At 40.8% G+C, this 13,920-nt stretch overlaps 1 protein-coding gene and 1 long non-coding RNA gene across 3 annotated transcripts in view; one reads left to right on the plus strand and one right to left on the minus strand.

The window, feature by feature from the left end:
• LOC136679173 (uncharacterized) overlaps positions 1-13,920 on the plus strand; it is a 17,302-nt gene continuing 3,382 nt past the window's right edge. The window contains exons 1-4 of one of the 2 annotated variants that reach the window (XR_010796532.1): positions 1-262; positions 3,005-3,125; positions 6,702-6,906; positions 8,397-9,263. This is a non-coding gene — a long non-coding RNA (uncharacterized lncRNA). Of the gene's footprint in view, positions 263-3,004; positions 3,126-6,701; positions 6,907-8,396; positions 9,264-13,920 lie in introns of those variants that run through there. The other variant, XR_010796533.1, reaches the window with a different exon arrangement.
• Positions 4,482-13,920, minus strand: part of LOC136679172 (one cut domain family member 3-like) — a 27,455-nt gene continuing 18,016 nt past the window's right edge. The window contains exon 2 of the mRNA XM_066657542.1: positions 4,482-5,252. Coding sequence (XP_066513639.1) covers positions 4,960-5,252 — 293 coding nt within the window. The 3' untranslated portion in view covers positions 4,482-4,959. The remainder of the gene's footprint in view (positions 5,253-13,920) is intronic.

Consider the following 13,920-nt stretch of genomic DNA (forward strand, 5'->3'; position numbering starts at 1 on the left):
GAATTTTCAGGCCATCTTCTTCCTTAAGTGACACTTAATATCTCATTGAAAACGCAATTTTCTACTCGTAAAACGGACATCTTTCCCTCTATGATGATTCATACTCGAGTTTTCGATTCCACCTGGAGAAAAATCCAATCTTACGAACGGAAAATTCCAGCAATAAGAAGCCAACTTAAGCTTCGTCGTCAGGCCATTTACAGAGACAAAATGGCGCCACGTCTCCAACAGAGGGCTTTTCTGGCCCTTCTGACAGCAACAGGTACATTTCTTTCTTCACCATTTCGTATTATTAACGACCCGCCACAGTTCTGGAAATGCTGTGTGCCCATTCAAAGAAAACAAAAAGAAATGGGTGGAATTTCAGAAAGCATGCCATTGCGATAGAACGCAAAACATAAATAAATAAACAACGGTAAACAAAGATGGCGAAGCAACGAGAGAAAAGGGAAACAGTATAAAGCTTCAAGTCACAATATTTCCAAAACTATTATTTAGCAATATTCATTATCTTTAGGTATCAGTACTATCATTGTTATTGTTTCATTACATAGCCTTTACATTAAAGTTTTTGAGGTATATCAGAATTTTCATTGTCAACACATGCCTGCCAGATTGTACCGGTAGCTAAAGGACATGTAATTCATCTGGGGCTAGGATGGGATTTGGCAAGATGCTTATGAACATGAAAGAATGATTTGGTGATAGATCATATTTACACAGCTTTCCACTTACCTTAGATATAACTGCTCTGCAGAAATTTTGGAAACATTTTTTTTTATTAGTTTTAAACAGGAGCCATGAACTAAATTGTGCTAATACACCTGAAGTCAAATAAAACTTGAAAAAAAAAAGGTTTTCTATAAATAGATTATTAAAAATTCCTCTAAACGTATACAAATCACATTCAGGTCACAGCCTTGATATGGTTTAGAGAAAGTAGGATTTAAGGTGAGCTCCAAAAATGAACAGATACATTATTATTATCATCATGTAGCTAAAAGAGTGCCGTGTGCAATGGCTTCCCTCCATATTTCAGCTACAAGATGAAGCTTTAATCTGCCAATTTTTCAGAAAATCAAGGTGTAATCTTAATGATACCTAGAGCACAATTTAGACAAAAAAATGATTTCATGGCTGTTTGACAAGTGGAAAATAATATAAATAAGATTTTTCACCGAACCATTGATTTGCAATGAGGCATGTGATTGGCAGATCACAGAATAAGAAAACCTAACAAATTTAATTCATTTGCTTCACTTGTGTACATTATTCCCAAATAAATAAAACATATCACTTTAACACAGTTCTGTTATTTTACATACCTTTGGCAACATGTGTGTTGACATGATATATTTTATTTGGAAATGACACATTCAGTGAATGACTTTTTCAGATGCAACTCTAGTGTTTACATTCACACACGTACACACTCCATTATACTGTAAGTCACATAAAAATATCTCTGTTAGGAGTGTGTATGTGTGTGTGAGAGAATGTGTGTGTGGAGCCAGAGGTGCATTCCTCTTCAAGCAATCTTCAGGTGGTAAAAGAGCATCCGTAAATAAATAAATAAATACATAAATAAATAAAAAATGAAGTTTAAATCACATTTCATACAAAAACAAAGTGCTTCTTTCAGAATGGAAAGTGAGGCCCTGTAGCTACAAACTCCTGTTAAAAACCTCAAACAGGAACAGTTTGTGAAATGCAACAGCAGAAAGCAGGAATGTACTTATATGTTCTTTTCTTTTTTATATCTATTAAGCCTCCATTCAAAATGATGCATGGGGCATGCTCCAAAAACAGGAACGTTTAAGACTAAGGGAGATCTAAAATTTTAAACCATCCCAATAAAGGATGGATTTAAAAGGGACACCCAGGACAAATAGACATAGTTGTTTATGAGTAAGGATGGGCTCATCATATTATCAAATAACAAGTTCTAGGGTCCAGACAAGGAAAGAATAATCCAGGTTGTTACCAGAGTAAACTTTAAAAGCCTCTGTATATTTGCCCAGCTGATGATTTATATAACAGAAGTATGGCAAATATATTCAGCTTGTAAAATTAGAACAGTTAATGTCTTCATTCTGGAAATAATGGACACCCATTAACATTCTAAAAATGTAACAAAACATGGACGTAAACATGCTCCCGTATTAAACATCAGACTGGGAATGCTTGTAAAAACATCAGGTTTAATGTTTTGTTTTCAATTTAAAAAACAGTCCGAATGTAATTGTCTAATTACTAAGTTCTGCTGTTAATTGCATTTTACATACTGCTCCAATCTTATGAGATTTGAGGTTTGTACAAGACATCAATAGGTATGCTCTAAGTGTATATGTGTGTGTGTGTGTGTGTGTGTCCAGAGCAATCCCACCCGTGGTTGAAGGAAAAAGGCACTCAACATGTACTGCATAGGAGCCACCTCCTTCACCGTGGCATAATGCAGTCTGACTGCTCTGTGTGTGTCTGGATGTGTCTGAGTGCGTTTGTATGGTTCACGTCATTTGTCGCTACATTTGTATGTGTGTGTGTACATGTATAAAGCAACACATGGAGATGAATTAAGGGAGATGGAGGGTATGATTTGGTAGAACTGGCAGGCTGAAATATCTTTGGTATCAGTGGCTGTGTCGCGTGTGCCACTTTTATTCGGTGAGGTAGCCGCACTGGTTCTCACTACAAACGATGTGTTTATGTGTGTTTTAGAATTTTTTTCACATTTTTGCTTCACATTTGACTCTGAAACAACATTGTTTAAGAACCTTGCTTTAAAAAAAAACCCCAAAAAACACACCTCTAAACCTCTCTGACCCTTTTGGCTCATTTTGGTTTCCCTGTTTTGATGCTACAAGTGTACATTGGCCTTTTCTCCGTAGCCACACTGGGTCCAGCTTGAGTTGACGATGGTCAAGAATACTTCTCGATGACTACAGTTGGCAGGGTTATTGTGTGCAGCTTTTGACCGACAAAATATGTTCTTCCGCACCAACAGAATCTGCTTAACCCAGACCCAGGACCACGGCATCGTTTGGTGATGATCCCAAATCGGCCCGCATCCAAACGGACCCTCCGGTTCAGACGTCAGAGAGGTTGAAGTTCAGAGGTTGCTCCAGGTGGGAGTCCATTGTTACGAACATTGTCTTATTCCAGTATACACAACGACCCTTTTTTGTCTCGCAGTTGCAAAGCCGCATCTTTCTCAGAGCTTTTGCTTCGTCGCCTTCTTCGCAACTTCGTCAGCAAGGTGCTTCTTTACTTGTAGTTTATGCACAACAGAGCACAAAGAGTTACATTGAATAGAAACTTTGTGTCTATGGTACTAATTACCCGCATCATTATTATAGAGGAGAAAAGACAGAAAGAGGGGTATAAAGGGGGTAGGTGGGGTAAAAAGGGGGGCTGGGGAGGGGGCAGGAAGAGAGGAGGAAAGAGAATATTTACATTTTCTTTGCAGTAGCTTTTGTTGTGATTTTGGTTAGAGCTTTTGGAATCGTACAGGGCTGTTGCAACACATTTGATGTCAGGAATAAGTGGATTTCACCCCGGGTCGGTTTTGCATGATTTGTCTGTTTCATTTCGTACGGACCCCCATTACCGTACAGAATGGAGGGAGGGAAGAGAGGGATTTGGAGAGCGTTGTGGCTCGGAGCCACGCCACCCCCCATGATTATCATTAAGGCATCTGTCATTGGCACTCAATCATACACTGACATGTTACCTTTTTTTACGTTTGGCCACTAGACACTGCCTTCCTCCGCGTTCAGGAGAAAGCAAGCAGCAGCTGTATCCTACCTACCCTACTCCCTTTGAGTAATGATTGTTTCTTCTTTTTATCTTTGGTAAAGTAAAATACCTTTGGATATAAACATCGAACCTCATGCAAAATAGAGTAACTACATCAAAACAGGTTTCTCACTGGATGGCATGGCACTCAACATATTTACTTGGCCCCCTAAACTCTCACGGAATTATGAGATTGCTATGGTTTTGTGTCCAGTAGGTGGCACCGTTGCTCTGTGCATGAGGACCGCTCTGCCTGGCCCCCCCTGGGCTAAAAAATGATTCTGCAGGGGCCAACACAGGGGACTGATTGATTCTTCCCATCCCTATCTCATTGTGCTGAAGCAAGAGCACGGAGCCACGCTGGCAGTGAACGGGAAAAAAAGAGAAGGCGACACGATCGAGAAAAATCAGGACGTGGCCTGAGAATTTAGACGTCTGGCGCGTCTGAGGCATATGATTGGGACGCGCAAACTAAATTCTCACAGCCAGTCACCACGACTCAGAATATCGAAGATCAGATTTGAATGGCGTCAAAGAAATGTAATGTACACTTATGCTAATCGTAATTACCTCAGCAGTGGGTTAGCAGTGAAACATCAGCACGCAGGCTTTCCGGTTTGACGTCACTGATTACGAAGAACAATAGGGGCATGTGCTGGGACGCTTATTGCCATCTCTTCCTTATTGGTTCCTAAGACAAAGGTCCTAGAACATTAAGTCAACATAAAGACCAGCTCTAAGAACAAAGGGCGATGGAGAGCGAAGGCTTAAGGCTTAAATATCAAGCCAAGCAACCTACAGACCAGGCCTTAGGCCTTATTTGCGCTGATGACCAACTTAAGATGGATGCCGTATTCAAATAATAAAACCACCACCGGTGGCATTCCGATGTGAAGAAAGGACCCAACCAAACAAATTAATAGATTAAACCACAGGCTAAAAGACCAGAGCATGCCCTCAGACCCCCTTATCATCAGTCGTAGGGCAGCTTGTGTCCATGTAGGGGCTCTTGAGGGGCATCCGGTATTGGCCATGCCCCAGCCGAGCTGTTTGAGGTTTCTCGAGCTTCAGTGGACCTTGTTGCTGCTGCTGCCACTGCTGGTCTGGACTCTCCAGAAAGGGTCAAGGCTCCAACGAGTGGCGGCCGCAGTGGGCCCCAAGCGCTCAGGCTTTGGAGAAGGTAGTAGCTGAGGTGCCAGGCTGGCCTGGGCTTGTGTTGGCTTCGTCGTGCCAGCGGTCCACGCAGCGGCGGCGGGCGTTCATGAAGAAGTTGCTGACGGTGGAGAGCTCCAGGCCCAACTGCTGCGAGATGGTGATCTGCATCTCTTTGCTAGGCCGCTTGTTCTCTTTGAAGATGGCGATGAGGGTGCGCCGCTGCAGGTCGGTGAAGACCAGCCGCTGCTTCTTGGGCGCCAGGGTGCGGTCCTTGTGCTGCTCCTGCTCCTTCCTCTTGCAGGCTGCACGGCCAGTAGAGGGAAAGAGAAAGAGAGATAGTCAGACAGGTACAGTCAAGTGAATGCAACTTCTTACAGTGGTAAGGTACATGGTGCTGAGTGTAGAAGACTCAAAGGGAGAACGGAGGATCTGGAACTAAGCACATCTTTAATTGTATCTTTAATTAGGGAACATAATTGTATCTTATTCTATTATAATTGTAGATTATAAATTAAATCATCTTGATTTCATAAGCCCAATTTGACCTCCAAGAGTTATATTATGTTCTTCTATTTCACACATTTCTATAATGAACTCGTACAAATATTCTCCTCTTTGTCTGGAGAAGAAAATATATTTTTAGGGAAAACAACTACACTTTAAAACCATTGTTGTACCAATAAAGGGGCGATTACACTGTTTGTATCATCATTAGTGAGTGTGTAGCAGCTCTGAAGTCTTAATGAAATGTCTGAAAATACCACAAGCATCAAACAACAGCACCATTCTTCCTCTTTCTAAACAGCCTTGTTCAGAATGACCATATGTTTATGTGCGCCTGTTCCTTTAAATGATAACGAGCCACAGTTCAATTCAGAGCAGAAACTCTGCTTTTTTTCGTCATTTTCACTTAGTTATCTTTCATGTCCGTTCTCAGTTTCTCTGGATTTAATCAGTACTCCTACGTCTGGCTGTTTTTATTTCGCTCTGAATAACCTCATGTTTGCGCTCTCACATAAACATAGGGCTGTGATTGGAGAGACTCAATACTTAAGTCTCTGCACTTGATGTAAGAAGCAGTGTGAAATCAGAATGGCTTGTTTCACCCAATAAACTGAGGACTGAGTCTTGTTTCACAGAAAGAAAAGGTACGTTAGCGGTACATTATTGGTCACTAAAGCTACAAACAATGTAAACTTACCTTTAAAGGTACAAAAGTAGTTTAAAAGCCCAGTTGTGTTCCCTAAAGGTACATTACATTCTCTTTAACTGTGTCAAATAAAAAAACAATATAAGTCCTGGAAATCAAATGGAGCATATGACATCAACACAATAGTAAGATCTACATTTATAATAGAGTAAGGTACAGTTATGTTCCTAATTAAAGGTACAAATATTTACCCTTGAGGGTACCACAACGGAGACACTGTAGGCGCATAAATAAACCCAAGCACTGTAAAGCACCTCATACAGTATCAGAATCCGTTCGGATCACAATAGCTACGTAAACGTCTCTCACCTGTTTGCTACATTAGCCTTGCTGCTCCATTGGCGAACAAAGGACACTGATTGAACACCATTTGTGTTCATTTGATTTTCCACCAAGCCACTGCTTTAACCAAATAACCATGTCCATAGGTTTAACCGCAAAAGCCTCAATCGTTTGAATATGTCAACCGTGAATGCATGAAACATGTAGAGTTCTGACATATGTGTGTGTGTGTGTGTGTGTGTGTGTCTGTCTTTAATAGGAAGAAGCCATCCTCTGGGACTCATGTCGGAGAACCCTCAAGCAAAATCCACTCTCCCTCTCCAAGCTGTTCTCAGTCATTCAGAGGATTTACATTCATGTTCTAGTGCTCACTTCCAGCTGCACAGAGCACTGCATACAAGGTACTACCACCATATGGCTGCGGATCGAGCCGGACCTGCCTGGAAACCAGCAGACGATGAAAGGTATACGCTGAGATGATTTGCCTTTTAATGTAAACACTGATAGTCAGGACTACATTTAATTACATGGGTTCAAGCCCTGAATCCTCTCCTCCAACACCAAAACATCACAATATATAATATAATACATCACTGTTATACTCTTATAATGTACCTCTAATACCTCAGCCTCAACACAAACATACGCTTCTGATCCAATCCGTATAAAGCTCCTTTGTTGTCGTTCCATACAGAGGCCATACAAATGAAACTGAAATCAATTCTGCACATTGTCATGTTCCCACTTCATTGTGTCGTTCTCCATTATGTTCAGACGTGTGCCATTGTTCCACGACTGAATCAAAAGTAGAGAAAGTTACCAACAGTGCTATAAACATTTACGGTGAAAGGGCTCCTTTGGGTGAGGTTAAAAATGCACACACTGCACAAACCTCCCTGTTATTGTTTACTGACCGGTGGAAATATGAATCCTTATTACAGAAATAAAGTCTGTTTTAGAACACACACAGAGATTAAAAAAGGACCCTCCTGTGTCCATCTTACACCACGAGTCCTTTCTACTGTTTCCTGTCTAATTTCATTCCATTTTACAAATGTCCATTGCTCTCTCTCTCTCTCTCTCTCTCTCTCTCTGCTATCTTCTTTCTTTCTCTCTCATACAAATACACACATGCTTTGCTGCGTGTGTGTGTGTGTGTGTGTGTGTGTGTGTGTGTGTGTGTGTTGCTGTGAGGGTTCCCCCAGTGAGATTGTGCTGAGAGTGTGAAAGCCAGGCCCTGGCGCTGTATGTCTAATTACAGAGAGCCATGAGCCGATCGATTTCTCCTACACAGTCAAATCTGTTTACTGCTGCCATCTAAAGCAACTGCACGCTCATCCATCATTTTCATATACCACTGCACATCACCACATCTCTCACCATCGCTGACACAAAGACATACACACACAAACACTGGCTGAAACCATCTGCACTGCTCAGACACACACACACACAATTACATACAAGTACATTGGTGAAATTATTACAATTATTTAATTTTGTATGTCTATGTATATATACGTAAAAAAAATACAAAAATTTACATCGATTAACAACCCTTCTGTACATGATATTTATTCCCAAACGTGTCACCAGCTGATACACAGCACTTAAACCTTTTCTCTTTGAGAATCTGAAGAAAAGCTTCACATTTTCAGATCTAATAAGCTACAGGAGTAGAACAAATACACGTAAATAAATAGTTACGTTTCAAGATTGTAAGCATTACACAGACAGTCAGTAAATGGTCCAGTTGCCAGCCGTACAGTTTGGCCACAACATGCTGTGACACCGATCGGAGACCACTGCTATAAAACCATACAAAAAAAAGTGTAGAAAAACACTTCTGTAATTGTAGCCCATAATGAATGGTGGCTGTATTCTCTGACCTATATTTAGAGCTCTTTTGTCCAGTTGTGTCTCGTTTTTTTATTTTTTTTTTTTCTGTGTGAAGCTCGTTCCCACATTCGGCCTGCTGATGTCCCCCCGCTCCGCGCGCTCAGGGCTCGGTGGGATCAATACAGATCGATGGCGCGGGAAGGGGCCCTGATTACTGGACCACGTGCGCAGGAGAAAACAGAGGAAAATCGATCATTGCAGCTTTTAGGGCAACAGCCGAGCGTAGACAGAAAGAAGAAAGACGCACATTCTGCCTCGTGCATTAGAGGCAGGGCCTTGCTGGAGAAAAATATTCTATAAAAATTCATCTAAAATGTTCGAAACCTGGGTAGCAGCAGAAATGACGGCTCAAACTCCACCCAAATTAGGCTTTTTGATGTATGTCCTGCTTGTGGTTTTGGCTGTATGTTTCCTCCTTTACCACAACTACAAATGTGGATGATGACATTTGTGTTGCGCCTAATTATTGCTGACTGTAGGCTAAAGCCCTGTAGGAGAGTGGAGTAAACAGAATAAGGCCCAGCTTTCAATACAATACAATACTACTCTCCCCACGGCCCAATTTCACGCATAACCTCTTCTAATCTCTTAGGGTCAAACAGTTTGGAGAGAAATTAGTCTTGTTCTGAAGCGCTTAATGTTTGCAAACCTATAATTACAGCACGTACACGACAAACTGTGCAAAACTGTGAATTTATAAATGTTTTTTTGCATATTTGAATGTGTAGCCTACACGTATACAAGCATAACAACATGTGTGTACATAGTGACATATTTATGAATATTAAACCTTTAAAACCTACCTATTGATGTGAAATGTTGTGCTAGCATATGCCTATACCTCTGTGGACGGCTTGTTTGTAAGTCTACGGGGAAAACAAAAAGGCCTAGTTGTAAAGCTAGCTCTCATAACCATGTAAACATTAGCCTAAGTGATTCAGGCACTTTCCAATTGGCCTATTTCCATAAATAAATAAGCAACTGGATATATATTTGTTTGTTTTGTTTTGTTTAATTGTTATGATAAGATAATCATTTGAATTTACAGTTTTGTTCTGTATCACACTCTGATGACATTTTAAAACCAGTGGCTAAATCCAAAATGGCTTCCCACTTCTTAAACCGTGTTCCTCTGTGCACAGGTCATAAAACCATGACTTCTACACCTCAGTGTTGGACCAAATGTTAACCAGGAAGGTGTCCTGCTTATGCCAAATGCAATTGTGTGCTATTAGAACACCCCTCCACCATATTATTACATATAAATGTTTTAGACATACTTTTCTCTTAGGACAAACATAATTATAATGTGAGGCATTAGTTAAAGTATTTATTTTATTAAATTCTGTAGGTCTGTACTTTTTATATAAACATTAACATCTCACATCCAACCATTAAGAATAGCTTTATTTATATCATTACATTATTTAAAGGAGCCTCAATTGGAATCCCGTTTTACGTCTGGCTGGAACTGTATGTACCTATGTTAATTCATAAAATGTATCTGGTGACATCACTAACACAAAAGCATTTAAAACGGTCTGTTTTCGTAGCCTGGTTTCCTTCCATGGATCTGTGCTTTAGTGGCTACATATCAATTCCAACTGTTCTATAAACATGCAATAATTCCAGCAGGGTCTCACAGTGGCAGCTTTCTGGAGAAAAGCTAGTTTGCAGAATAGAACTTTGAACCACAAATAATGAGGTTTTTCTCCTCTCTAGGTACCAGCTCCCCTGTGGTATATGGCTCCATGTGTAAAATAAGATTAATCTTAATGGTATTATGTTGTATTAAAGCCATTAAAAAGGATTTCAGGACAATGCTGAAGCTCAGTTCAGATAGATGGAGGTTTAAATGCAAGCAGAAGCAGTCAACATCAACCAGATTTAAAAACTCTCAGTGGTCTGGATTTGCTGGGTTTCTGAACAGTATAGACTCATATATGTATTGATGTAGTCTGTCTGGAGAATAAGCATTTCAAATGCGTTAGAAGAAAAACAATCGAGAAAAGCCCTAAACCCAGAACAGTTTTATCAATCCATAGCTGTATTTTATATGATATAACTGAGGGAAATTCTTAGTTTAGAGCATTTTGGGATGCAGGGATGACTGCTAGAAGAGGCCTGTATTATGGAATATATATGTGTGTATATATATATATATATTGTGTGTGTGTAAATTAAGCAAAAAATAGTTTTTTATCCTGTTTTGAATTCACTATATTTGAAGTCACAAACAATATTATAATATTACATTGACATATCCAGCCTTAGTGGTATGCTGCAGTTTCATATGTTTATGTTATAGGGAGTGGACTGCTTTTTAAATGAGGCAGCTACAGTGAAATTAGTACAGAGCACAATAAAAAATAAAAATAAATAAATCAGCCTTAAAGACGCAGTAACCAAAATCTTATTCTAATGGATAAAGAAATGTAAGGGTTAAAACTATCTGTTACCGGATATGGTACACAGAATCACAATCAACAAGTAGGCCTCCTAGGGGTAAAAAACTAAGAAAACAGATAGCATATGGACCCTTCAACCTGTGTATAATTCATCAGGCAGTCAGATTACAGCTCGTCATTTCTTAATCATCGCTGTTGTTTCAATTGTTGGGATTTTTTCTTACAGAATAATATTAGTCTCAACATCGATTGACCTGCGCTTTTAAGTCCATTTCATGGAGCATTTATTTAATTCAGTCCCCCATGCCAAGCTTTCTCTGGCTCCGAGCTCACGACTCAATAGTCTGTAATGGAATGAGTGAGTGTTGGCGCTAATATACTGATAATTTAATACATAATGTCTGTTTGCCTTAGCAAGCCATTACCTCCCGCCATTTTACAATGCCAACAACGCGCGCGCTTCTCCGTCTTCCTCTCCACGCCATTCCGTTTAGAGTTAAACCCTCACCTGTAACAAGTCTCTCTCTCTCTGTCTGTCTCTCTCTCTCACACACACACACACACACACACACACTATTGGTCGCATTCTCTCTCTCCAATTTCTGTTTTACATCCTCACTCTCTCACACATGTCGTATTTAACGTTAAATCTCTCTCTCTCTCGCTCTGTTTACATTCTCTCCTTTTTTCTGTTCCATTCTTTTTCTATGTTCCTCTTACATTTTCCCGTCATTGTATTTTTTTTCATTTCGCCTCGGTATTTTGTCATATTCGCCATTCCGTATTCTATATCTGTTTTTGTCCATTCTGCCTTTTTATTTCTTCCTCTTTCTGTCCTTTTACCCTCTCTCTCTCCAGTTAAAAACTGAAATATAAAAAAAAACTTACCGTAAACTGATTATTTTTAAAATCTGAAAATATAAAAGTCTCAACACTACCCCGACGCTCCACAGGAAACAGAGCGAAATATGGCATTTACCTCTGTACCTTTTGTTATATATCTCTGTAAATAATAAATAAAATAAATTAATAAATACCGAACACAACTAATAACTTCGACACATGCCACGTTTTGTTTATATTTTATTTGTAGTAAAAGTAACAGTGCAGCTGTCTGTTCTCTGTAGAAAACTTCGACTCGTTTTATCTGCGAAGACCAGCACGTCATTTGACGAGGGGCGCGCGCACATTTATTAAACAGACCGTGCTCCACTTCACGAGATGAAAAGCTGTAAGCTCGGTCTCATTCCCGACGCGAGCCACTTGTCCTCTGACTGTTTGCAAACCGCCTTTTAATTGGCAGAGTCTGTTTAATTTCGTAATCCAGTGGTAATCACAGTTATTGATATGTTATCACTAAGATGGATGAAGTTCTCCGTGTTTGTGTCCGTGGGCGATATTTTACGCCCCTCCTGTTTCCTCCAACCTGAGCTTTAGCTCTGGGGCTACTCGCTTTCTTTAATGCCATTTTTCATCAGCTGTGGCTATTGAAGCACTGGCCTTTGCTTGAATAAATATTCACAGGTTCCAGTAGAGCGAGGGCCAGCCAATCAAAGCCATGAACCTCAACAGTGATTAGAGCACGGAGCACTTAACGCCTCGTGCCTGAATTGGGGCGAACTTTTACTTCACTTAACACTGACATAAAGGACAGACATAAGGTCAGACCCAGAGTCGGCTTTGAAAGTTTTGCTGTTTTTTACGTATGTCCATTGTCCCCGCTGGACTGAGAATAGACTACCACCCAAAAATACCCGGTCCAGACCAGGAAATGACCAACACAAACTGTGCAGCGACAGGTGAGCTACTCTGACTGTACATCTACACGGTGGGAGTGTCTAAAAGAGTGGACAATGAATGGGCAGTGTTTATAAATAAAAATAAATAAACTCCAGCAGCACTGTTGTGTCTGATCCACTCTCAGCAGGCCATCACATGAACCACCACCACGTCAGTGTCACTGCAAATTATAATCCACCCAAATAATACCTGTGGCCCTCTTGGGGACCTTATGACCATCGAAGACCATGGTGAAACAGGTCTAACAAAGCGTGCAGCACAACAGATGATCCATGGAGCTGACAAAATGGACAAGGAGTGTGGAGACAACCCAGTAAACAAGGAACGTCCCTAGACGTTCAAAATAGGTCTAAAAGTAGTCTGTCCGTCAAGGACATATTTTAAACGTCAATGGACGTCCAAAATCCATCTTAATAAGTTAGTTAAGTGGTGACCAATCGATAACGTCAGTGGACGTCCAAAACGCGTTTTATACAAGTAATTTATTTCGGGACCAATTAATAACGTCAATGGACGTCCAAAATACGTCTAATAGTCGTCTTTTCAATGTCTGTGTTTGGACGTCTTTTCAACTTTCATTTTCAACTTTAAGAGAACGTTGATTAGACGGCAGTCATTACGTTATTTCAACGTTGAATCAACGGCTAATTGTTTACTGGGAAGGAGGAGGCTTTAAAGTTGTGGCTGGTTTGTGCAGCTCTTATAGCTTCACACTCTACAGACCAAAGTTTATTAACTCAGCAGATGTGAGAATGTCCGCGCTGTAACTGTCTGCGTTGATTGAGCAGTTCAACAGGTCCGAGACCGGACTTTAATAATTGAAGTATTTCACACAGTGTTTATATATATGTGTGTGTGTGTGTGTGAGAGAGAGAGAGAGAGAGAGAGTGAGAGAGAGAAAGAAATGACAACGACCAGTCGCGCTCGTGTGTGTGTGTGCGGTCTGAGAGTGTGTGTTGGGGCGATGGAGGCGAATCGATGCTGTAACCGCACTGTGCGGCACACCGCGCGGCTGGAATCGATGCTCATGAGCGGGACTCGGCTTGTTTTGGGCCGAGGGCTGAAATGCGCTCCTCTACCGAGCAACGATGATGATGATGATGATGATGAAGGATAATAACCATCATCATCATCATTCACTAAGTCCAAACACGAACCCGTCCGTTAAACCGAGCTCGCGCTCTGAATCGCTGTCGTTTGAGTGGTGTATGATAAGTGTGTGTTTCCGGTTGTGATGATGACGGAGGCGGGAGAGGTCTGACGAAGCCGAGGGCTCTGGCTGATTCCAGCATGATGTCAGTTTCCTCCATCAATACATTACATCCTGCTCACGACACGAGGACCGAGCAGGAGCCGTTTCGCGTCGATTAT

Source organism: Hoplias malabaricus, chromosome Y, assembly GCF_029633855.1.
Source record: "Hoplias malabaricus isolate fHopMal1 chromosome Y, fHopMal1.hap1, whole genome shotgun sequence".
Lineage (NCBI taxonomy): Eukaryota > Metazoa > Chordata > Actinopteri > Characiformes > Erythrinidae > Hoplias > Hoplias malabaricus.